The sequence below is a fragment of the Rattus norvegicus genome, chromosome 8 (assembly GCF_036323735.1).
Source record: "Rattus norvegicus strain BN/NHsdMcwi chromosome 8, GRCr8, whole genome shotgun sequence".
Taxonomy (NCBI): domain Eukaryota; kingdom Metazoa; phylum Chordata; class Mammalia; order Rodentia; family Muridae; genus Rattus; species Rattus norvegicus.
Window position 1 is genome coordinate 53731101 of NC_086026.1, and position 25438 is coordinate 53756538.

Below are 25438 nucleotides of genomic sequence, written 5' to 3' on the forward strand. Positions count from 1 at the left end.
GGCAGTTTTGTGAGCCTGCTTTTTTTTTTTTTTTTTAAATTTTTATTTATATAAGTACACTGTATAGCTGTCTTCAGACACACCAGAAGAGGGCATCAGATCCCATTACAGATGGTTGTGAGCCACCATGTGGTTGTTGGGAATTGAACTCAGGACCTCTGGGCGAGCAGTCAGTGCTCTTAACTGCTGAGCCATCTCTCCAGCCCCTGAGCCTGCGTTTCTTAACTCATGGGAAAGACAAATGCCAGAATTCAACTAAACTAGAGGCCACCCTGCCCGGCCCACAGGGATTGCTGACTGGTTATTGATGGGGACACCTCCATAGGATTCTTGGTGATCAGAGTTGACCCGAGTCTCGCATTGATCATTTTGTGAAAGCCTTTCTGACTCTCGTTGAGAGCCGACGCTTTGTTTTGTGCTACAGTAATGATGTTTTTCAAAAGACTTGTCCTCGGGTAGGGCACATGGGAGCCCAGTGGTGTTTCCATTTTGTAGGTGAAGAAACTGAGGCTTAGACAAATGCTATGTTTTGTAAAATCACAGTCAGTGAATCATGGGGTAGGATGAAAATCTGTCTGTGGTCCTCCCTGCCTTCCCCTTGGCTGGGTTATTAGACAGTATATTCACATGCGTGCACACATGCACACACACACACACATACATACATACACACGTACACATACAGACACACACATACACACACAGGCACACACAGACACATATAGACACACACACAGAGGGGAGCACTCTAGAGCAGAGCAGAGCTTTGAGTTGGAGTCTCTGCTACGTTTTTCTCTCTCCTCTCTCCATGGTCATCATTCTGGCCATCCCAGGCAAAGGTTAGTATAGGGCAAGTGAACTGGAAAGTCAGGCTGGTAAACACAGAGACTGTGGGGACAAATGACCCTCTGGGCATGGGCTTGAGGCAGTGAGCCTCCCAGGGCAGGAACACAGGCTGATCCTTCTTCCCACAGCTAGGCTGCTCACCAGCTCCCTCTCCTTTCTCTCTCCTCTTGCAGATTGTAATGTAGCAGACCCAGCCATGGTGGCCCCACAGTTGGGTCCTGGCCAAACTGCCCAACTGCCCCTCAGTGAGAACAGTGCACCAGGCCCCCAACATGGCCCCCCGCCAGGCCTTCGGCCAGACGTCCCTGGGGGTGGGGGTGGGGGCGTCCCAGGAAAGCCTCCGTCTCAGTTCGTGTACGTCTTCACCACCCATCTGGCCAACACGTAAGTCTTTGGGAGAGATGAAGGGTGAGGGGTGTCTGTCTATCCACGCCCATCCTGAGCACGTATGGGGGTCGGCGCATGTATGAGTGGGCGGTGCAAGGTTGGTGGGTGAGGGCGGGCTTGCTTTTGGCTGTCTCTGAGCTGCCTGTGACTGCTCTCCTATGCAGGGCGGCAGAAGCAGTGCTACAGGGCCGGGCAGAGTCCATCCTCGCCTACCACCAGCAGAACGTGCCCCGGGCCAAGCTGGATCAGGTGAGTGTGGTGTCCTGCCTGGTTCTAAGATAGGTTGGGATGTCCCCTCATCTGTCTTATTCTTTACCTTTGTCCTCCTGCAGGCCCCTAAAGTGCCACCCACCCCAGAACCACTACCCCTGAACACGCCATCAGCAGGTACACCACAGTCCCAGCCACCTCCGTTGCCACCGCCACCACCAGCCCCTGGCAGTGCCCCTCCTGCTCTGCCCCAGGAGGGGCCTCCTGAAGACACCAGTCAGGACCTGGCCCCCAACTCAGTGGGAGCTGCCAGCACAGGTGGTGGGACTGGGGGCACCCACCCCAACACCCCAACGGCTGCCACTGCTAACAACCCTCTGCCTCCTGGAGGAGACCCTGGCAGTGCTCCTGGCTCTGCCCTATTGGGCGAGGCCACGCCCACAGGAAATGGGCAGAGGAACCTGGTGGGCTCTGAGGGCCTGTCCAAAGAGCAGCTGGAGCACCGTGAGCGCTCCCTCCAGACACTTCGAGACATAGAGAGGCTGCTGCTCCGCAGCGGGGAGACTGAGCCCTTCCTCAAGGGGCCCCCTGGAGGAGCTGTTGAGGGAGGCCCGCCCGCACAAGCGCCCTCTGCCGCTCAGCAGCCTCCCTCCGCCCCTCCTCCGGGGCTGAAGAAGTACGAGGAACCTCTGCAGTCAATGATTTCACAGACACAGAGCCTTGGAGGCCCCCCATTGGAGCACGAGGTGCCGGGGCACCCTCAGGGCGGAGACATGGGACAGCAAATGAACATGATGATGCAGAGGCTGGGCCAGGACAGTCTGACACCTGAGCAGGTGGCCTGGCGCAAACTGCAGGAAGAGTACTACGAGGAGAAGCGGCGGAAAGAGGAGCAGATTGGATTGCATGGGGGCCGCCCTCTGCAGGACATGGTGGGAATGGGGGGCATGATGGGGAGGGGGCCCCCACCTCCTTACCACAGCAAACCTGGGGATCAGTGGCCACCTGGGATGGGCACGCAACTCCGAGGACCTATGGATGTCCAAGATCCCATGCAGCTCCGACCTGGACCTCCCTTCCCCGGCCCCCGTTTCCCAGGCAACCAGATGCAAAGGGTGCCTGGCTTTGGAGGTATGCAGAGTATACCCATGGAAGTACCCATGAATGCCATGCAGAGACCTGTAAGGCCGGGCATGGCCTGGAATGAAGACTTGCCCCCTATTGGGGGACCCAGCAACTTTGCCCAGAATGCTGTGCCCTATCCAGGTGGGCAGGGTGAGGCAGAGCGGTTCATGACCCCTCGTGTCCGGGAGGAGCTGCTGAGGCACCAGTTGCTGGAGAAGCGGTCAATGGGCATGCAGCGGCCCCTGGGCATGGCGGGTAGTGGCATGGGACAGAGCATGGAAATGGAACGGATGATACAGACACATCGACAGATGGACCCTACCATGTTCCCAGGGCAGATGACTGGAGGAGATGGTCTGGCTGGCACTCCCATGGGCATAGAGTTCGGTGGAGGCCGGGGCCTCCTGAGCCCTCCAATGGGACAGTCTGGGCTGAGGGAGGTAGACCCACCCATGGGACCGGGCAACCTCAACATGAACATGAATGTCAACATGAACATGAACATGAACCTGAATGTGCAGATGACGCCACAGCAGCAGATGCTGATGTCACAGAAGATGCGAGGCCCTGGAGACATGATGGGTCCTCAGGGCCTCAGTCCTGAGGAGATGGCTCGAGTTCGGGCCCAGAACAGTAGTGGCATGATGGCGGGTCCACAGAAGATGCTCATGCCTTCTCAGTTTCCCAACCAGGGCCAGCAGGGATTCTCTGGGGGCCAGGGACCCTACCAAGCCATGCCCCAGGACATGGGCAACACTCCAGACATGTTTAGCCCTGATCAGAGTTCAGTGCCCATGGGCGCTGTGGGCACCGCCCGGCTCAGCCATATGCCTCTGCCCCCTGCATCCAATCCCCCTGGGTCTGTGCACTCAGCCCCCAATAGGGGGCTTGGCAGGCGGCCTTCAGATCTCACCATCAGTATTAATCAGATGGGCTCACCAGGCATGGGGCATCTGAAGTCACCCACCCTTAGCCAGGTGCACTCCCCGCTGGTCACCTCACCCTCTGCCAACCTTAAGTCACCCCAGACTCCCTCACAGATGGTACCCTTGCCTTCTGCCAACCCACCAGGACCTCTCAAGTCACCCCAGGTCCTCAGCTCTTCCCTCAGTGTGCGTTCACCCACTGGCTCACCCAGCAGGCTCAAGTCTCCCTCCATGGCGGTGCCTTCTCCGGGCTGGGTCGCCTCTCCCAAGACAGCCATGCCTAGTCCTGGGGTCTCCCAGAATAAACAGCCACCTCTCAACATAAACTCTTCCTCTACCCTGGGCAACCTGGAACAGGGTGAGTGATCTAGGTGGACTTGGGTGGGAGCCTTGGTGGCGGGTAGGTCCCCGCAGGGGCATGATGGCAGCTGTGCCGGGCCTCTTACCCAGAGCTGCAGGTACATCTAGGCATCTCACAGGGTGTCACTTAGAACTTGGACTCTCTCCACTGTGGGAACTGCGTGGAGATGGATGGGACTGTCACAGTGGGATGGGGGTGTGTCTGAAGCGAGGGGGAGATTCCAGGGAAGTCAACCTCTCCAGTGACCCCTGCTCTCTTTTCTGTCTCTCTTCAATTCTGTAGGTGCTCTCCCACCTGCTGGCCCCCGGAACAGCTCCTCAGCTCCTCCCGCCAACCCTCCCAGCAGCCTCATGAATCCCAGCCTACCGTTCACATCCTCCCCAGACCCCACGCCTTCCCAGAACCCTCTGTCACTGATGATGTCTCAGATGTCCAAGTATGCCATGCCCAGCTCTACCCCGCTGTACCACAATGCCATCAAGACCATCGCCACCTCAGATGACGAGTTGCTGCCTGACCGGCCCCTGCTACCCCCACCCCCACCACCGCAGGGCTCTGGGCCAGGTGCGAGGAGGCAGAGCTCTCTGGCAACAGTGGGTTTGCTTAGGAATGGCCCCTGTGGACATGCTGGCTCCTGCATGCTTCCACAGTCTCTGGTTATGGGGGTGGTGTGAGCTCTGGGGCCCTGTTCCAATCACTAGCAGGACTGGGAGGCACTTCCCCAAGGTTGGGTGGGCATAGCTCTAATGCACTGTTCTTTCCCCACAGGTATCAGCAACAACCAGCCCAACCAGATGCATATGAACCCTGCTGCTGCCCAGAGCCCCATGGGCATGAACTTGCCAGGCCAGCAGCCCCTGTCCCATGAGCCTCCACCTACTATGTTGCCCTCCCCCACCCCTCTGGGGTCCAACATTCCACTGCACCCCAATGCACAGGGGACTGGGGGCCCTTCTCAAAACTCAATGATGATGGCCCCAGGAGGCCCAGACTCCCTAAATACCCCTTGTGGCCCTGTGCCCAGCTCTTCCCAGATGATGTCCTTTCCTCCTCGGCTGCAGCAACCCCATGGTGCCATGGCCGCCACTGGGGGTGGGGGGCCTGGCCTGCAGCAGCACTACCCTTCAGGCATGGCCCTGCCCCCTGAGGACCTGCCCAACCAGCCACCTGGTCCCATACCCTCCCAGCAGCACCTGATGGGCAAAGGCATGGCTGGCCGCATGGGCGATGCGTACCCACCGGGGGTACTCCCTGGGGTGGCATCGGTACTGAATGACCCAGAGCTGAGTGAGGTGATCCGGCCCACCCCTACCGGCATTCCTGAGTTCGACTTATCCAGAATCATCCCCTCTGAGAAACCGAGCAGCACCCTCCAATACTTCCCCAAGAACGAGAACCAGCCCCCCAAGGCCCAGCCCCCCAATCTGCACCTCATGAACCTGCAGAACATGATGGCGGAGCAGGCCCCGTCTCGGCCCCCCAACCTCCCAGGCCAACAGGGGGTCCAGCGGGGTCTCAGCATGTCCATGTGCCACCCTGGACAGATGTCCTTGCTGGGCAGGACAGGTGTGCCCCCACAGCAGGGCATGGTGCCCCACGGCCTGCACCAGGGGGTCATGTCCCCTCCACAGGGCCTCATGACCCAGCAGAATTTTATGCTGATGAAACAGAGGGGCGTGGGGGGTGAGGTCTACACCCAGCCTCCCCACATGCTCTCCCCACAGGGCTCCCTCATGGCCCCCCCACCCCAGCAGAACCTCATGGTGTCCCACCCTCTGCGGCAGCGCAGTGTGTCTCTGGACAGCCAGATGGGCTACCTCCCAACGCCGGGCGGCATGGCCAATCTACCCTTCTAGCAGGCCCCTCGGTTTGGAGCTGGGGATACTGAAAATACGTTAACTTTAAAAAGTTTTGCTTTTCCTCCAGTGTTGGGATGGATGGCCTGGGTCCAGGGGTAGGGTGGAGGGGAGGGATAGGGCTTGTGTGGGGAGTGGCGTTTGTGGAAACCTGATGTGCTGGCAGCTTAGGGGGGGAGCGGCAAGTGTCGGTGAGGAGTTGGAATTGGGGTTTGCTCCATTTCTGACACCAGGACCGCTCCTCCCCGGCCCCCCTAGTCCCACGGAGCTTCTGTTCCCCGTCGTCTTTGCCCCTCCCCGCTTTCAGCTGTGTTTCGGGGGTCCTTGGGGAGAGAGGAGGGTCTTCCATCCTCTGACCTGTTGTGGACAGGTCGGTTTCTCTCCGCCGGGTCTCTCTGCTTTGACCCCGTTTTCCTTCTGCCTCATTTCCTCTCCCTACTGACGTGGCTGACCTCCTCTCCCACGCCCCCTGCAGGCAGCTGGCCAGGTGGGCAGGTGTCAGCGGAGCTGTAAATAGAGCTGCGCTTTTGTGCCGGTTTGTGCGTGTGCCGTATTTCTGTGTTTTGATAGAAGTCACACACAAGGGAAAAAAAGATTAAGAAAAAAAAAAAAAACCCACCTCCCTCCTCTTTCAAATGATCACACCCTCCATTTCCCTGGACCCAGAGACATACAGTCCTCGTACGCCCCACCTATAAAATGAGGTCAGACCATCCAGGCTTCCATTTGGTGAGCCCCTGAGGACTGAGAATCTCCCTCTTCCCTCGTGGCCGCCTGTCTGCTGCTGAGTGACTTCCGGAGAGCAGGTGTGCACATGTGCATGTGTTTACGCACACCAGTGACATAGGGCCCCCAGCCTGGGTGCCTCTGCTGCTACATCTTAGCCAGAACTTGAAGCCCTTTGTCCCCATTCTAGGATAAAGGAGAGAAGGAAGGGGCAGCGTGTGGCCCCTTAGAATGGAGCTATGGAGGGGTTAGCATGCTGGGACCCATGGGCCAGGTAACCCCTCAGGGCATGGACTCTTCTAGAAACCACCACTTGCTTCTCACCAAAGAAGGAAGGAACAGAGTTGGCCCTCCAGCCTCCACTTCTATCTCGGAGTGAGGGAAGGCAGTGTGGGGGAGAACATCCTGCTGCCTCCCCCCCTGTCTACTCTCTGGCAAGGTCTTTCTGTCCAGGGCTCAGGGCCATGTACCAGATCTGACTATGACCACCAGGCACAGCCACTGCCTCCCCTCTTACTTCCCAGGAGAGCCCCTCACCCGCCACTGGTCAGACTGAAGCCATACAGGAATGGGTGTTTTGTCTCCTTTGGCCCCAGGAGTAAACTACTTGTGTTTTTCTCACTTCCTTTCCTGCCTTGTTAGGTGGCGGGCAGCTCCCTGGCTAAGGCCTTTCCTGCCCTGCCTCCAGGGCCAAGGGCCATTCTAGACAGGGTGTCTTTTACTAGGGCCCTGTCTGTCCCCAGCCTTTCTGACCTGCAGGGCCTGGTTTTGCCTTGGCAGCTGTAATACAAAGGGAGTTTGTGCCCACTTCTCCCAGTCTGGTGCTGTCCACTGTCAGCCAGGTCAGGCACCAAGCCCCTCCAGAGCTGGCTGCAGGCCCCTGGCTTCCCCTGCCCCTCCCCGGGACCATAGCCAAGGTCTCTTGTGTTGAGAGGTGGGTAGAAACCTGTCCTTCCTGCCAGACACTGCCCTCCCTGCTCCCACCCACATCCCCACCCTGCCCAAACTGTCTAGCCTGTCCTGCTCCAAGGAGAGGGCTCAGGCCACAAAGGGCCTGATGCCCCCTTCTTGTGCCCTCGTCTCCCACCTCCACCACTAGCTTCCTAAGGTGAAGTCCACAGGCCAGCCTTCTCCCCTCCATCCATGGCCATACCCCAGCCATTTTGTACCATTATATAAATATATATATAAAATATAAATATATAAATACAATATGTGAAGACATCTTCCTGGTTTTTATTTTGAAACACTTTTTAGGCTTGTTCCGGGGGTCTCTGTGCAGCCTGTACTGTATTGCCCTGTTTTATAGGTGCCTTTTTATTAAAAAGAAAATTCAAAAATGCCTTCTCTTGCATTTTTATTTCTGTGTCTGGTTTCGCCTCTGCCCAGCTGGCTGTCAGAAGCTGGGAGCAGAAAAGGGGATCCCCAGGTGTCACCACCATTCTGCAATGAGGATACAGTCTCCGGAGCTATAGCATTGATTTCCCCAGTGGGGTCCCCCGGGAGCCTGTATGGTTGACTTGAGTGGTGCTAGGCAACTCTGCTTCCCTCAGTCCACCCCCCACCCTCCTAGATCAGTGGCTGGGAGGAAGCAGAGCTCAGAGTTGCCTGCTGGCTTCCCCTAAGTAGGTGTGGAGCAGTTTCCGCTGGTTCTATCTGAGTAGTACCCTCCCAGGTGCAAGGTACTGCCTCCCTGGGCCTGGGGACTTGCCCACCCAGGTCGGCTTCTCACTTTGTCTCTACCTAATGAAGACAGGGACCTCTATCTTCATTCTCTTAGCTAAATGTCCCCTCTCCTGAGGCTTACTTTCCCCAGGCAGTTGACCTCCTTCCCCATCGGTGCCCAGAATCCACTAGGGCCCTGGATCTCATCTCCCTGCCAATCTGGAAGCTTTGGTCCATGGGTGGAGAAGACAGCTGGGTTGGATTTTTACTTGTTCCTCTTTGGAGCCTGGAAAAGGTGTCTTTCCATTTTTTTCCACTGGGCCTCTTTCCTGCTGGCTTGCTTGCCCTTTACTCTTCTCAGGATACTGGCAAGGTTCCAGGACCTTCTGGAACTTGCCCTCAGTCTGTAATCCAAGATCCAGTAACATGGGGCTGATCCAGTGGTGGTTTGGTTGGAGCAGACAGCTACCTAAAGCAGATCAGTTTCAGGTTCCTGCTGGTTAGGAGAAAGGCACGGGTGAAGGTCTGGCATACGTCTGTATTTAGGAGACAGGCACATTAAGGCCACAGTCTGCCGCCAGGTGGCTGTTCCTCAGTGGTGTAGGAGTAATGGGGAGCTGCAGCAGTCGGTAGCTGAGGAGAGTCTGAGCTCATAATTGGGAGGAAGATGAGACTGTGTGCCGCAGGCAGAGGTGGCTTTTCCCTATGGCCAGGAAGAAATAAAGCTGAGTCTTCACTTTAGCTTGTTAAGATGGGAGGTGTGTGGAGTCCTCTTCGTCCAAGGGGATATAGGTGGTCTGGGTATTGCTTGCCTTGCCTTTGGGCCGCTTTCCCCTCCTGTGGCTCTAGTCTAGCCTGAGGGCTGGCAGAAGAGCTTTGGGAACATTCTAGAAAGAGTTTGTCTAGCCGTCCCAGCTGGGGGACACTGGCCCCAATAGCTCTTAGAATCCCAGCTTATGTTAGACAGGTTTCTAACACCACGTTTATGCTCCCAAGGAAAACAGAAACAGAGCCGGGGGCTGAGACCCCGGGATCTAGAAGGTGGTAAGAGAAGTAGCGTTCTCTGACTCAGAGAGACTGCTCTTGCGCCAGCCCGGAAAGAGCTGACAAAGGGAGGCCGGGCCAGCACAGCCCAGCTTGGTCAGAAGCCGAGACAAGTCACTGCGGAACTTTACGCCAGCGAAGGTGTAGAGCATGGGATTGAGACAGCAGTGAGCCAGGCCCAGGAATTCACATAAGGTGATAGCCACCGAGAGGTAGCCACTCAATTCGCAACTGCTGTTCACAGCCTTCAGCCTTTCCAGTGTATCGAGGAAGATGACAATGTGGTAGGGTGACCAGCAGAGAAGGAAGATGCTTGTCACCAAGATGGCCACCCTGACTGCCTTCTGCCTCTGAGGGCGCCGCTGGGCCTGCAATAGCCTGTGTACCACTCCCACATAACACCAGGCCATCACGAGCATCGGTAGCAGGAAGCCCCCAGTGTGGTAGAGAAACCGGGAGGCGAACCAGGCTCTAGTTTCGGCTTCATTTTCTTGGGAGAAGATGCACTGTGGTAAGGACTCGTTGTTATGAGGTTGGACAACCTTGGCAAAGAGGAGTTCTGGCAAGGCAAATAGGAAGCCGGCTAGCCAAATAGTCGAGCAGGTGATGTGGATGGAGAGGAGACGGCGGCGGCGGTAGGCGTGGACCGCATGGACGATGGCCAGATAACGGTCGACAGCTATGCAGGCCAGCAGCAGGCTGCTGCAGTAGAAATTGATCTTGTGCAGGGCGATCACAGTTTTGCAGAGGAAGGTCCCTAGGACCCAACCCACAGAGCCCTCAGCCACTGCAAAAGGCAAGATGAAGACCAAGAGAAGGTCGGCTACTGCCAGGTGGAACAGGAAGGTCTCCGTTGAGCTCCGAGTGTGCCGGTGCCTCTCCAGGATTACCAGTACGAGGATGTTTCCCATCATACCCAGGAGGAAGATGAGGCTGTAGGCCACAGGCATGAATATCGTCTTAAAGGAAGTCAGTAGGGGCCCCTCCTCTGTAGAACAGAAGATACTGTCCTGTAGGGGGATCTCCGTGCTGTTACTGTAGATGGCCAGTTCCTTGTACTGCAAGGACAAAGAGAAAGAAAAGTCAGAACGGCAGCCATATCCCTTCTCTCTGAGAGGAAGCTACCTGTGACATTTCTTGTCCATCCAGGCTAACTGCCTTTTGTTTGCACTATTCTATGTCCCTTTGGCCTGTCCTTAAACAGATCAGGCCATCTTCCTTCCTTCTACTTATTTATTTTAGACAGGATCTGCCTATATAGCCCTGGCTAGCCTGGAACTTACTGTGTAAACCAGGCTGACCACAGATTTGGGTGGTTTCTGCTTGCTGAGTGCTAGGATTAAAGGGACATGCCCCCGTGTCCTGTTTCATAAATATAACGCTTTGGGCTGGAGAGGTGGCTCAGTGGTTAAGAGCACTGACTGCTTTTCCAGAGGTCCTGAGTTCAAATCCCAGCAACCACAGGCCGGCTGACAACCATCTGTCATGGGATCTGATGCCCTTTCTGGTGTGTCCGGAGATAAATAAATGTTTAAAAAATAAATAATGTTTTGTTCTAGTTTCTGGTATATTCTGGAGATATAACCGGGGGCCTTGTGAGTGCTGAGCAAATGTTCCACCATTGAGCCACATCCCTCAGGGTGTTGTTGTTGTTGCTGCTGCTGTTGTTGTTGGTTTGAACTCTTTTTTTTTTTTTTTTCCGGAGCTGGGGACCGAACCCAGGGCCTTGCGCTTGCTAGGCAAGTGCTCTACCGCTGAGCTAAATCCCCAACCCCTGAACTCTTTGGTATGCAAACGGGACAAGTGGTCACTCACACAGTGATAGGCTGTTCTTAGAGGTGGAAGGCTACACTGCAGGTGTAGGGATGGCAGTCAGTACTGACATTTGGGGACGGCATCTGATCAGAACAAGAAGTCAATATTCCATTCTGTAAGGACAGTGGGTAGTAAATCTACCATCCCGCTGGGAGTGGGGACTGGTTGGGAGCTGATGTGGCTTGCTTACTTCCTCTGATTCTCTCCCCTTGTTCCGGTCTTGATTATTGCTGAAACTGAGGAGACGGCCTCCTATCTGGTTTGATCCACACGAGCTTGAGGTATGGAATCTTACTCCTATTTTACAGAGGTGTCTTGCTCAGAGAGGAGGTTTGCTTAAAGGCACGTTTGCCTGTCCTCAGAGTTAATCAGTATCTCTACACTGAGCGCCACTACCCGGAACTTCCCTCAGAAGGCTGCTGGGAAAGGGGTGGAGCCTAAGTTTCCAGCTACTTCCCAAGCAGAGAGCAACCGCTTTAGGCGCAGGAACCCTGCAGAGGAGGTAAATATGAGTCACACACAGGGAGACCAGGCACCGGGAAGGGAGGAAGCGTGTACTGAGTGGAAAGAAGGGGGCGTGCCTGTTATATCTCCGGAAGTTCCTACCTCCACATCCTCCTCCCCATCTGTCACTGCCCTCCATCACCCCAGTTCTCATGTTGTTTGCCTACTAACCACAAAGGAAGACAGGGTGCCTGTTTTCATACCTTTCACTCACAGCTGCCCTGCACCTGGGTTTCCTCAGCTCCCAACTCTGTTCTTCTGCCCTGCCCTGGTCAACCTCCTCCCAGGGCAATACAAAACCAATTACACCCTTTCTGGGCAATACAAAACCAATTACATCTTACCGACTATGGGTTCAAATGACAGCAGTATAAATGATGGGCCCCAGGGAGGTAAGAGACAGTGGCATGTTCTGTCCTCTAGGCTCTGGCAATCTAGTCTTTGTGCTGACCCCCTTTCAGGAGAAGAGGTTGGTTCATGGGTTACCTTAACTCTTCCTTGTCACCAGGCACACTGTTTGTAGGTGGCACACTCACTTCCCCTGATGGGTAGACTGATTCCCCATCTTGGTCTTTTGGTCCCTAGAACAGATGGCTCTTTCATAGGGGATGGGGACACATTACCATGTGGCAGCACTCCCTACCTACCACCTCTCCAGTGTCCCGTCTGCCATCACCTCTTCCTGCCTCTCATCCTGCCTCTCTATGGGACCTTTTCTTTACTTCTTTCATTTTTTAAAAATCAGACTTTAAACTTTCTTACTTATGTGTATGAGTGTTTAGCCTGCATGTATGTGTGCCATGTGACCTCCTAATGCCTATGGAGGTCAGAAGAAGGCACTGGCTCCTTTGGAACTGGAGTTACAGATGGTGTAAGTCACCGTGTGGGTGTTAGGAATTGAACCCTAGTCCTCTGCAAGAGTAGCACGTGCTGTTAACCGCAGAGCCATCACTCTAGCCTTATGGGTCCTTTACTTACTATCTTTTCCACTCTTTTACACTCAGTGGACAGGGTGAGTTTCCTCAGACTCAAATCCCAGCCCCGCACTTCTCAGAAGTCTGGGGTGGGAAGATGACTTAAGCCCACAATTTGAGTTCCATTGTTAATATAGCCAGACTCTGTCTCCAAAACAGACAAACCAAAACTACACCTACACAGGTCCTGTAGATCTAGTGTCTTGCTTAGAGTCCCTTGATGGTTCCCCATCACCTGTAAGAAATAGGTGTCTTTTCTGATATCCTATACAGTGATATCATATACAACAGCAAAACCATTTATAAAGAGCCACTTTTGATGTTATGTCCACTAGCAGAAAAAATGGGTCAAGTCAAGTTTCACACAGCAGAATTCAACACATACTTGGAAGGAAATGAAGTTTATGGTGTGTCTGTCTGTCCTCTTAGGGGCAGATATTTAACTCGCATGGCTTGATTTCAGAACCAACATCAGGGAATCCATACAGCATAAAGACCCAGGCATACCTCAGGAGTTGTTATGAAATAGAATGGGGGGGTTGTACCTGGTGGGCCCATGCTAAGGTGTCCCTGAGAAATTACACTGTGCAACAGATCTGGTCTGAAGGGGGTTTAGTGGAGGAAGGGAGGGGAGTGAAGGCCTGGAGGAGGGGTAGAGGCAGACAGATGGGATCAGAGCCATTAGGGCAGAGAATGGGGGGCAGAGAAGGACAGAAAAGGGGAGAGAGAGATCAAGAGATCAGGAGGAACAGGAGGGAACAGAGAGAGTGCCAACTAGGGTGGCAAGCAGTCCTTTTATTTGCTGCCCACACCTCAGCGGCAGGTAATGGCAGAAGTAGCTGATGTAAGCCATTGCATCCCTGGGATGAGCCCAGCAGAGCTAACAGGAGTTCCTAGATTAGGGCTCCCAGGTCCTCTTCTTGCCTTTAAACTAGGGTTGTTCACTTTCAAGTCTATGGTAAAAACAAACAAACAAACAAACAAACAAACAAGCAGGCAAACATAGGCATTGGCTAGGCATGGTGGCTCAGGCTGTGATCTAACACTGGAGGGAAAGGCCAGAGGATCAAGGGATGAAGGATAGTTTCACCTACATGAGTTCTGGGCTGGCCTATGCTGCTTGGGTCCTTGTAACAAACAAACAAACAAACAAACAAACAAACAAGGGCCATTCAAGGAGCAGAGCACTACAGAAACTGAGCCTGTGTGTGAAAGAATGGCCCTCATTTGAAAACAATAGACCTGTTGGACAGAGTCTCAATGCCCGAGATAGACAGCCTTTACATTCCCTCTAAAGCAGGGCTGGAGGTACAGCTCAGCAGGAAGATGCTTGCCTAATATATACAGGGCCCAGAGTTTGAGCCTCAGCCCTGCAAAAATAAAAAAAAAATCAATTCTCCCAAATGCACACTCCTTTGATGTGTCAGACCTCACCTCCAACGTCATTGCACCAGACATGCTATGCCTCAGGTATGCACACTACCAGCTGCCTGTCCCCAGCAACCCAGGCAGCTTCCTGTCACCTTTGCTCAACCTCTTCCTGTCTTCAAGTCCACCTCTCTAAGCTCCTGCCTTCCTTCAAGGCCCCCAAGTTGACTCCATCTTTCTATATCCTACTTAGCTCCTTCTGCTTGGAGTTCCAAGCTGTCTGGGGCTCAGCAGGGACTTACACCTTTGCATCTGTCTGTAAATTCTGCCTTTGGGGTCTTTCTTGGGCTCTCTGTCCCTTTAGGGAGCTGTCTCCAGTAGAATAGAGTGCAGCTATTTGGTTCTGACTCTGCAGTAAGGGGTGGATGGAAAGCTGTGGGGTGAACAGTCCCTGTGCAGAGCACAGACATCAGGCAGATGGTGGGGATGTAATGACTCACCCCTTGGTGGCAGCTGAACCCGTCCTGAGGAGCTTGTGAGTCTAACCAGCCTGTCTGGCCTAGAGGCTCAAGTTTTTAATCCTACAAAGAATCTAGGCTGATGAGCTTCTTTTCCACTTAAAGTTCAGTCAGTGCGACATTCCCACAGGGACAGGTAAGGGGTGAGGGTCTGTCTATTCTTCCATACCAACAGGTATTGTTTTGGCAAAGTACTCAGGGGAGGGGAAGATGGAAGGAAGCTGGTCTGGTGCAGATCAACATGAGGTGTCAAACAAACATTCAAACTTGAGAGTGTTAAAGCCACTTCCCACACACAGGAGCTTGGGCACTCCTCTCCATCAAACCATAGAGAGAGGCCTTAGGTGAGGTTGGCTCTGGCATGGTGGAAAGATGATGTCAAAGGGAACTGGTCTAGCTAATGCACTGGGAAAAGTGCACTGTCAGCAACAGGATGAATGGCTCACTCATTCTTGGCTATGAAAGACAGCTCCCACCATGATGGGCAACACACTTCCTACATAGACTTAGGCGCGCGCCCCGATAGGACCACACGGCCAAGCTGCACCGGCAGGCACTCAGAGCACAGACAGCTAACAAGCAAGCTATAGGGATGCATGCCCCATGGGAAACTGTGCTGCCTGGAATGAAGCCAGACATAAGCTGGGAATGTATTTAGAAAGCACTGTGAGCTCTGGGGCAGGAGGCGGGGAAGAGGTCCCGCTGTTAGGGATAGGGTGGGGGGAAGAGGTAAGAGAGGCAAAGTTCTCTTCCTATGACGGGATCCACACAGACTGCCCTCTACACAGGACTCAGGTCTCTCCCTGAACAAGCAGAGTCTCTAAACCTTGTGTGTGTGTGTGTGTGTGTGTGTGTGTGTGTGTGTGTGTGTGTGCGCGCGCGCGCGCTTTCTAAGTAACAAACCTGCTTTGTTGCCTCAAGCCGTCTAGCAGGCAGTCTGCTAGGGTTTGCTGACTGGATTTCTCTGGGAGCAGGTTGGGGAACATTCCTCAAGGATGTACTCTGGATTTTCTTCTAGCAGTCACTGGGGTGTGGCTGAGGAACACTATCAATGCAAAGTCCTCCATAAGCAGAGACCAGGGACCCAAATTCATCAGATAAAATTATCGTCGGGGCAAATTAGAGAGAACTGGGCTGGGGTGTAGCCAGTAGTCTCTGCAACCAGACATCTTTGAGCTCAAGTGTAAGGGAAGAGTTTCTGCTTCAGGAAAGTCTGGACCCTGCCTTTTGATTCTGTTGTTCACTGATGTTCTGGTTGTCTGTCATGCCCTGTGTGGACAGATTTGAGCTGTTTCTTAACATGGTCTTGGTTCCCCTCCCACCAGTAGTCTTTGCTTCTCTAACCTGCAGGCCCACCCTAATCCCCAGTCCCGAGGAGCCTACAGGGCTTCTTACTCAGTACATGTTCTCTCAGGCTCTCTGAAGAGCAATAATGCAAGTTAGACAAGTGCTCTACCACTGAGCTACTGTGATTGTGTGTGTGTGTGTGTGTGTGTGTGTGTGTGTGTGTGTGTGTGTGTGTGTGTGTGTGTGTGTGTGTGTTTGGAGGCCAGAGGTAGACATCAGGTGTCTTCTTCCATTATTCTCTACCGTATCTTTTGAGACAATGTCATTGAACCTTATGCTTACCAATTATCTATACTTGCTGACCAGTGAGTGCAAGTAACCCCACCCCCACCCCTTTAAAAGAAGGTCTTTATTTTATTTTTACTTTATGTGTACAGGCGTTTTGCCTGTGTATATGTTTGTGCTCACATGCATTAAGCCTGCACATGCCAGAAGAGGGTTTTGGATCCCATGGGACTAGAGTTATATAAGGTTATACAATCTAGGTGCTAGGAATTGAACTCAGGACCTCTGGAAGAGCATCCAGCGCTCTTAATTGCTGAGCCATCTCTCCAGTCCTCTGGGGATCTTCTTGTATTTGAACTTGAAATCATAACTACTTACTTTTGTTTTGTTTTGTGTGGTTTTTAAATAGATGTGGATTTTTTAAAAATTTATTTTATGTATATGAATACACTATCACTGTCCTCAGACACACCAGAAGAGGACATCAGATTCCATTACAGATGGTTGTGAGCCACCAGGTGATTGCTAGGAATTCAGGACCTCTGGAAGTGCAGTCAGTGCTCTTCACCACTGAGCCATCTCTCCAGGGTTTATTTTGTGTTTTCAAGACAGAGTTTCTCTGTGTAGCCCTGGCTGTACTGGAACTCACTCCATAGATCAGGCTGGCCTCAAACTCAGAGATCTGCCTGCCTCTGCCTCCTGAGTGCTGGGATTAAAGGTGCACACTGTTACCACCTGGCCCTTACTTGTTGTTTTAAGACGGTGCCATGTCACTAAGTTGCCCAGGCTGGCTTTGAATGAACTCTGTAGCCAATGTCTTGAATTTTCCTTCCTCCTGCCTTCGCCTCCTGAGTACCTGGGATTCCAAGCTTGCGTTTCCAGGTCCCACTGAGCTTTTATATGAGACATAACCTCGTGTGAGCATTTCCACACTGGTTGGGATCTGGGAGTGGGCGGGCAAGGTATCTCTCATTTCAGCCTTCAGCAGCTCCTGGGTCACAGTGTATAGGACTGGGTTATGGGTGTGTAGGTCTGCTCTTCTCAGCACTCTTCCTTCAGAATTCCCCAAAGATGATTCAGGACTCTGGTTTGCCATGCCATGTGCACTCTGCCCTTCTTTCCCCCCAAAGAAACAAGCCTGCTGGATCCTCGTCCATCTCTGACTGAGGGTTTTGGCTATTAGGACTATGTAGTGCTTTTTTTTTTTTTTTTTTTTCTTTTCTTTTTTTCGGAGCTGGGGACCGAACCCAGGGCCTTGCGCTTGCTAGGCAAGTGCTCTACCACTGAGCTAAATCCCCATCCCCCCTATGTAGTACTTTTAATTTTTGATATTTTTTCAAAAGATTTCTTTTTGTTTTACTGTTTTTGTCTGTGCATGTGTGTGTGCGTGTATGTGTGCGTGTGCGTGTGCGTGTGCGTGTGCGTGTGTGTGTGTCTATGTGTATTCTTGGAAGCTAGAAGAGACCATCAGACTAGATGTGGGTGTCTCGGAAGAATAGTAAGTGCTCTTAGCCACTGAACCATCTCTCCAGTCCCAGCGTTTAGTTTTTAAAAACAGGATATCACTGTGTAGCCCAGGCTAGCCTTGAGCTCAAGCTAGCCTTGAACATTACCGCCCTCCTACTTCAATCTCTTGAATGCTTAGGTTATTGGCACCATCCTTGGCTGGGGGTGGGGGGGGAGTATTACTACCTCTTTGCCACATCTTTAGGTTTAAAGTGAGTTCGCTTGTGAACCAATGTCTGTCTACACTGTGAACATGGGGTCCTGTAGTCAAGGTACATGCACATGCATCTCCCAGTAACCTCTTAAAACTGCCTCCCGAGATAACACTTGCTTTAAATTAAAAAAAACAATATTACGTTTATTTCCATGTGCATACTTTAAAAGATCAGTGGACAACGTTGGTTCTCCTTTTTCACCGTATGAGACGCAAGATCAAACTCAGGCTGTCAGGCTTGGCAGCAGACACCTTTACCCACTGAACCATCTTGCTGGACCTTCTGGGATAGTGTAGATTTGAAATGCTTTGTCTTCCATTCCCAAAAGAAACTCATTCCTGTATTCTGACTTTGCATCCCAAGTACCTGTTGCTTTTTACATGTCTGTCAAAGGAATGGGACCAGGCAGACTGTGTCTCTTATAGAGGGGTATGTTCCTAATGCGGTCTGTGGGATCTGGCTGACAGAACCTAGATTCCCCTAATGCAGCCCCTTGAAAGCTAGCTTCAGGTTTCCCCTCATTTCTGATCCCTCCGGCCACCCTCAGTTGAGGTTTCCTCCACCGGGGCTTCTGTGGGACTTTTCACGTGGTTAGAACAAGGGGACCCTCCCCTGCACCCAGGTAAAGCCCAGAAGCAGCTTGAGTGAGTTTTGGTTCCTCTTTTCACTCCCTTGCTGGACGGAGACAGTTGCATGTGGACGGATTGTGACCTGATGCTCCGGTCACACTGAGTTCATGGTTCCTAGTGATCGTCTGTGGGGAAGGGTCAGGGAAGCTAAACTTAGACCCGCTTCCCCCTGTTTTATGGCAGCCTCACCTCCTGAGGGCCGGAGATATACTTCATAACTAGCCTGTGGGTTCCAGACATGCCCCTCTGAGTACCTCTGATATGAGGTGTGACAGGAGACAACTCATGGTAGTTCTCTCGGGCAGGACCTCCTCCATGTCCACCCGGACCCATCTTGCCGAGTAGGGTGACTTCTGGGCATTACCTACCCTAGGCACCAGGGTTCTTTCTGGCTCTTAGCCTTCCAGAAGTTTTGTTCAGATCTAGCACTCATAAGGATTAGCTGCCTGCCTTAAGCCAGCAGGTGTGCAAATGGTCAAAGGTGATCTTTGAGTTCAAGGGACAAAGGGCCCCAGTGGGTAAAAAGGTGCTTGTTATACAGGCCTGACAGCCGACAACCTGAGCTTGTGTCCTAGAACCCATCATAGGAGAGAAGGAATTCTCAAACGTTGTTCTCTGACCTCTACACAGAGGAGGTCATGGCACATGTGTACACACACACACACACACACACACACACACAATAATAATAATGATAATAATAATAATAATAAATGTATTGATAAAATGATAGACAGGGTATAGTGGAGCATACCTTTAATCTCAGCACTGAAGAGTCAGAGGTAGATAGATCTCTATGAGTTCAAGGCCAGCCTGATCTACACAGCAAGTTCCCGGACAGGCAGGACTACTTAGAAAGATTCTGTCTCAGATGGCAGTGGTGGCATACACCTTTAAAACCAACACTTGGGAGGTAGAGGCAGGAAGATGTTTAAGTTTCAAGCCAGCCTGGTCTACAGAGTGAATTCTATGATAGGCAAGGCTACACAGAGAAACCCTGTCTCAAAAAGGCAAAGGGGAAAAAAAAATCCTGTCTCAAAACTGATTAATTCATTAAAAATAATAAAAAGAGTAGCTGGTGCGACACTTAATGGGCACCTGGTATCAAACCTAAAAACTTGAGTTAAGTCCCTGGAACAGACGTGCTGGAAAGAAAGAACTGAACCCCACAAGTTCTCCTCTGTCGACTATAAATAAACAAATGTAGAAAAAAATTAAAATTAGGACAAAGGGATGGTTGCGGCTTGACTTATCAAGACTGTTGTTCTTGGAACTCAAAGTTGGGAGTGTTGAACCTATTGATCTGGGGAAGTGGGCCAGTAATCAGCTGGGTCAAGGACGAGGAGTGAGGAGTAGGAAATAAAGTCAGTGGTAGAAGCTCAGCAGACGCCTAAGGAAAATGTCAAGCTAAAACCTCAGAGATTTGTAATCCCAGCACCCAAAAGACTCGGGCAAGAGGACAATGGGTTTGAAGCCAGATTTAGGTTACACAGAGACTCCATCTCAAACAAACAAGACAACAAACAAACAAACCCCAAAAAACTTTTTTCAAGACAACAACAGCAAGCCTTGAACCAAGCCTGCAGTCCTGTCGTCCACAAGGCAGGAAGTGCTCCTTGGGAGAGTTAGGGATTCGAGAGGCCTTGGTTTCCAGTTCCAATATGACAGACAAACAGAGCAAAACAGAAACCCATGGTTTTATTGAGAAGCCACTAATGCAGAACTCTTCTGCCGGTTTCCAAGACATGGATACTGTGACAGAATAGAGGAGTGTGCCAAGGCTAGTCATGGCCTTTTGGAAGGTGAGCCGGCCCAAAGAGGAGAATCTGTGACGAGAGTGGGGTTAGGTGAAGGAAGAACGCACCTGATTGAAGGACTCCAGGGACAGGGTTGTCTTAGAACCCCCTGATTCCTAGCTAGACCCTAAGTGATGTCCGGGCACATAGCTCAGGGCCTTGGGTTTGATATGTGTCATGAGAGAAATTACTGTGCTTCTCTCCTTGGAAGGCCGGTTTGTTCCATGTCTTGAGCATACCCTGCTGTCCCTCTGGCCCCCCACTACCACCTGTCTCTAGTAGGTCACACAGGGATGGGAGGCATGCAGTGAAGGGAAACTCTTGAGGTTTCTCAGAAGCTGGGGCACGGCCAGGGCTCCAGGTGGTTACGGAGGCTTCCAAGTGGGTCAGAGCTGATGGTCAGCATGAGGACAGAAGATACCAGCTAACCAAATCAGGGGCAGCGGGCGGCAGGGAGGAGGGCAGGCACGGCCGCACACTCCCGCGAAGAACAGCTAGCGTTTAAAGGGGGCTGGCCTAGATCCTGATTAGCTTCAGCAGGCATCACGGGACCCCACTTGGGCAGTCATGGGGATCCTGCCCTTAAAAAGACCTCGGGCTTGCCTCAGTGCTTTCTGTTGTCGTCTTGAAAAGAATTTGCAGGGTTTGTTTGTTGTCTTGTTTGTTTGCAACGGAGTCTCTACGTAGCCTAAATCTGGCTTCAAACTCATAGTCCTCTTGCCTGAGTCTTTTGGGTGCTGGCATTATATATCACTGAGGTTTAAAAAAAATTTTTTTCAATAAGGGGCCCTAACTTTCGGTCTTGCCTTGGACCTGCAAACTATAGCAGGTCCTGGGGTTGGACTGTCGAGGCTGGACCTGCTGTGATGAAGCCCAGCTCTGCAGGCCGCAGACACTTCTCAGCTTGAGAGAAGCTTCTCTTAGCAAGCCCAGGGCCATAGTGTGAGGAACTCTGAAGCTGGAGGACTGAGGGAGTTGGGGAACACCTCACAGTGTGCTTAGGGCAGGAGAGCTGGTAGGGTCCAAGGTTTAGAGCTTTCATAGCCTAGCCCAGAAAGCAGCTCGCAGAAAATAAAAGGCCACGATGAAGGTTCCAAGTCCTCTGTTGCCCCTAACCCACAGCCCTGGGGTTTTTCCTCTTGAACTGCTCCTGACAACACCGTTTGGTAGTCCAATAGCAACCAAGTCAAATGAGTGCTGTGCTTAACTGGAAGTCGCTCAGGTGGGGGCAGAGAGGGTACTAGGACTGCTTCCTTTTCTTTTCTTTAACTTGAACCTAAGAAACTCTTCCAAGATACCTTATCTCTAGAGATGGTAATCCAGGGTCAAGCAGCGTGCTCCAAGACATTCTCAGGAGTAATACAGCTTAGCATTCTCTGCTGCCTCACTTTGACCACTGGGATCCTCTTCCTTGCCACCAGCTGGCCTCGCACTTCCTTCATTATACAAAATCGCTGTCTAAAAGCTTCCAGCCCGGGATTGGTTCCCTCTTGTCTAGACCATCAGCTAGTTGAGGGCAAAGAATAGGTTCTCAGCTTCTCCATCCAACACAGACGGATGCTGTGTTGTGCCTTAATGATAAAGTCACACAGCAAGATGAACAGTTATATATATATATTTTTTTTCGAGACAAGGTCTCAACGTGTCCTAGGCTAGCTGATAATGAGCCTGAACTCCTGGGTCTCTTGCTTCTCTCTTTCTCACGCTAGGATTATAGGCGTGTACCAGCGTACTAAGTGTATGTGTGTTGAGGATGAACTTAGTGTCATGCATGCTAGGCAAGCACTCTATCAACTGACCCCTCCTCTCCCACCTAAAACTACACACTGACGGATTGACTAGCATTGGTGACAAACTGACATCAAGAAAACCTCCAGCCAGGCGGTGGTGGTGCCCACGTTTAATCTCAGTACTTGGCAGGTAGAAGGAGGTGGGCTTGAGGCCAGCCTGGTTTACAAAGTACCAGGACAGCCAATGCTTCACAGAGAAACCCAGTCTCAAAAGAGCAAACAAAACCAAAAAGAAACAAAACAAAAACAAAACCCCAAACCAAACCAACAACAGCAACAAAATCTTCCAAAAATACTTTGCCATTCTAGCCCAGTGGGACAAAGAGAAGATCCTCTATTAAGGAACCAAGAGGCAGGACTGCATACCTAGTCATACAGCAGGGGATGCAAAAACCTAGTCCTATGTCTCCCACCTCCCTTTGGCATCTATTAAGGGCAACAGATATGACAATAAGAGTCTAAGTGCAGGCACCCATGTATTTGCCCATGTTCTATAAGCCTTGCAGCGGGATTCCCAGGCTGTCCCCTCTGCTTTGACAGAGTGTGTTCCAACAGGACCCGAGCGACAGGGAGCCACATGACTGTACTCACCAGCTCATCCATGTTGTAGGTGATGGAGTCTATGTCCAAGGTTAGTGGGTAGTTCATCGCTACAGCTCTGCGTCACCAGGCTGGTCACTGTCTGATGCTGAGAAGGTCGATGCCAGCGCCTATGGAGAGGTGGCAGGCGTCAGCTACAAGCTTAAACAAATGAGCCATGTGTGGTCTCCCGGGGCCAAGGAGAGCTTGCTGTTCACCTCTCGACTCATCTCTCTCTTTTTTTTTTTCCACTGGGTCTTTTCTGGTGTGCGTGCATGCGTGTGTGTGTGTGTGTGTGTGTGTGTGTGTGTGTGTGTGTGTGTGTGTTTCCCCCTTTCTTTCTTTTCTTTTCTTTTTTTTAAGAAAAAGGGAAACTCCCCTCACAGAATCAGCACTAGTCAAGCATTTCAGCATCTTTCCTGGCAACCATGGTCTGAACTGGGCCAGGAGTCTGGTGTGACGGCAGCCCCTCCCTTCTGCTCACTGGAGCTCTATGAGGGATGCATATAGATTTGGGAAATGCCTCATAGAAAGAGAAAAGAAAAGAACACTTCCAGTCTCCTCTAGACACTCCCTTTCCTTATCACTAGGGTGACCAACCACCCTGGTTTGCCCAGAACTGAAAGAAAGTCCCCTGCCCTGGAAAAACCCTCAGCCCCAGGCAAACCAGGGCACTTGATCAACCTGTGACTGCCATCCTTTTGCCCAGTCAGGAAGGAGGAACCCTGCCCCTTTTCTCTTTTCAGCTCAAGTTTGAAAGAGTTAAGTTCAAATTTCTCAAAGGGAACAATCCTAAGATAATACTAGAAGAAAAAAAATGTGAAATGAAATTACCAGACAAGAGCACAATGTAAACACAGCCACAGAGCTGTCTCTGACTCAGAAAAAAAGAAGAAAAAAAAAGAAAAAAAAAAAAGGTGTTCCTCCACAAATAAACTTGTAGACACCTGGCTAGAAAGGACATGGATGACACCCCCCACCCCAACACACACACACCTTCAATTTTACACAAGATGACCCTGAAGCCCAGAGACAGAGACTGACTTACCCAGGATCCCATAATGCACCAATGGTCCAATGATGGCTACCTTGCACCCAAGGGTCCTGACTCCATGGTTGTCAACCTCTCCCATTGGCAAGCTCACCGCGCCTGCTCTGTCCCATCCTGAAAGCTGCTTCTTTCATGAAGAACTGTGGTGGGCATTGATCCATTTCCCACCAGGTCTTGTCCTGGTGGGTTTTCCTCCATGGAAGGGCATTTCCCGACTTAGTCCACGATGGTGTAAGACTGTACCTAAAGGCACTACTGTTTGTGTGTTTTGCTTTGCTTTGCCCCGACTCTGCAATCACCCTCCCCTTCTAAGCCAAATCACCACCCACACAGGCCGTGCTGTTCTCTGCTTTGCCATTGTTATTACCCTTCCCTTTCCTCCCGAGGGGATCCTGTCCTGGCAGCATTCCTCTTCCATCATCTCCTCCATAGTCCAGTCTCACCTTTCTCTGCCTTCAAAGCTTGGTTATAGTCCCTCCTCTTCCTCAATATACACATCTTCCTCAGGACTAAAGTGTGAAGACTTTTAGGCTCTCTTTGGGCTATTGTAGTCTCTTCCCTCTTTTCTCTATTTGTGTGTGTGTGTGTGTGTGTGTGTGTGTGTGTGTGTGTGTGTGTGTGATGTCAGAGAGAGAAACACAGAGAGAGACACAGAGATAGAGACAGACAGAGACAGATAGAGACAGACAGACAGACATACCCAGAGAGACAGAGACAGACACACAAACACAGAGACAGAGAGACAGACAGGGCCAGACACGCACAGAGACAGAGAGACAGACAGAGACAGATACACACAGAGAGACAGACAGAGACAAACAGAAAGACAGACAGACAGACAGACACACACACACACACACACACGGGGACGGGGAGGGGAGACTATGGAGTCTCAGAGGACAACTTGTGGGAGTTGGTTCTCTCCTTCTACAATGTAGGAATGTGGGATCTGGGGATCAAACTCAGGTGGTCAGGCTTGGTGGCAAGTGTCTTTTCTTGCTGAGCCATCTTGCTGGTCCCCGAAACTGTTCTTAAGGAGGAAGAAGGCTAGGACAAGGGGCTGGAGCCCCGCTCTAGCTCTTCCAGTCCTATACTGCTCAGGGATATACAGCCTCAGTGCTTCCTAGGTCTGGAACTGACTAAGCACTGTACATCCTTCCAACCCTATGCCACATGGTCTTGCCTCTCCTGCCCAGCAACATACAAGCACTCAAGGCAGAGAAAGTTGCGTCATGAAACCATGTTTCCTCAGATGTGAGAGTGAATGTCTGTCACCCAAACACTTGGGAGGGTGATGCAGGAAGATTGTGAGTTTGGGGCTAACATGGTCAATGTGATGAGACCCATCCATAAAATAAAATGCAAAGGGGGGAGGGTAGGTCATCTTTCAGAGTCGGATGATTTAGTGTTTAGAATTAGAAACTGAGTCCTCATGCTGAGTCAAATGTATCTTCTATGACATCCCCAGCAGCCCCTGGGCCTCAGACAGGACCTTGTAGCATGTCTCCCAAGTGACCTCTGGGTACAGACATCATGTGCCTGTGAGTCTCATGTGTCCCAACCCACACCCTAATGTATTCAACTACTTTTCAAAGAACTGGTTTCTGGGTACCTTATCAGCCTGTGCTTTGACCTTAGGTGATTTCCTGTCAGTGGTCCAGAAGGTCCCTTATGACAAGGACAAACTATGGGAAAGTGAGTTTCCTTGTTCGGGACTCAGTACATATTTACTTACAATTAGCGTGACCTTTTCTGTAGGCGTCTCCTACTCCTGGCAGCATGCTTAATGGACTTCATGTTGATGGTTCTAACCCACCAGTGGATTTTATAGTGGGAAACCCGTCATCTGTGGAAGCCAAGTCTTGATAGAACAATTCTTGGCAGGATAAAATCAAAACCATCTTACTTCATATAGCTAGACACTTCAAAGATCGGGGAAGACTTTGTGGAAGTAGGACCTAAGCTGGACATTAGG

General features: G+C 51.6%; 2 protein-coding genes across 9 annotated transcripts in view; one reads left to right on the forward strand and one right to left on the reverse strand.

Moving 5' to 3' along the window:
• Bcl9l (BCL9 like) overlaps positions 1-7780 on the forward strand; it is a 30111-nt gene extending 22331 nt beyond the window's left edge. For 4 of the 5 annotated variants that reach the window (XM_017595551.3, XM_039081056.2, XM_017595552.3 and 1 more), the window contains 5 exons: positions 1020-1230; positions 1398-1482; positions 1566-3852; positions 4138-4419; positions 4624-7780. In XM_017595551.3, coding sequence (XP_017451040.1) covers positions 1020-1230; positions 1398-1482; positions 1566-3852; positions 4138-4419; positions 4624-5711 — 3953 coding nt within the window. In that variant the 3' untranslated portion in view covers positions 5712-7780. The remainder of the gene's footprint in view (positions 1-1019; positions 1231-1397; positions 1483-1565; positions 3853-4137; positions 4420-4623) is intronic. The other variant, NM_001106817.1, reaches the window with a different exon arrangement.
• Positions 7778-25438, reverse strand: part of Cxcr5 (C-X-C motif chemokine receptor 5) — a 17936-nt gene continuing 275 nt past the window's right edge. Inside the window, exons 1-3 of one of the 4 annotated variants that reach the window (XM_006242901.5) lie at positions 23461-25438; positions 22425-22543; positions 7778-10204 (exon numbers count right to left, since the gene is read on the reverse strand). The exon at positions 23461-25438 is cut by the window's right edge and continues 275 nt beyond it. In XM_006242901.5, coding sequence (XP_006242963.1) covers positions 9137-10204; positions 22425-22481 — 1125 coding nt within the window. In that variant the 5' untranslated portion in view covers positions 22482-22543; positions 23461-25438 and the 3' untranslated portion in view covers positions 7778-9136. 4 annotated transcript variants of the gene reach the window in all.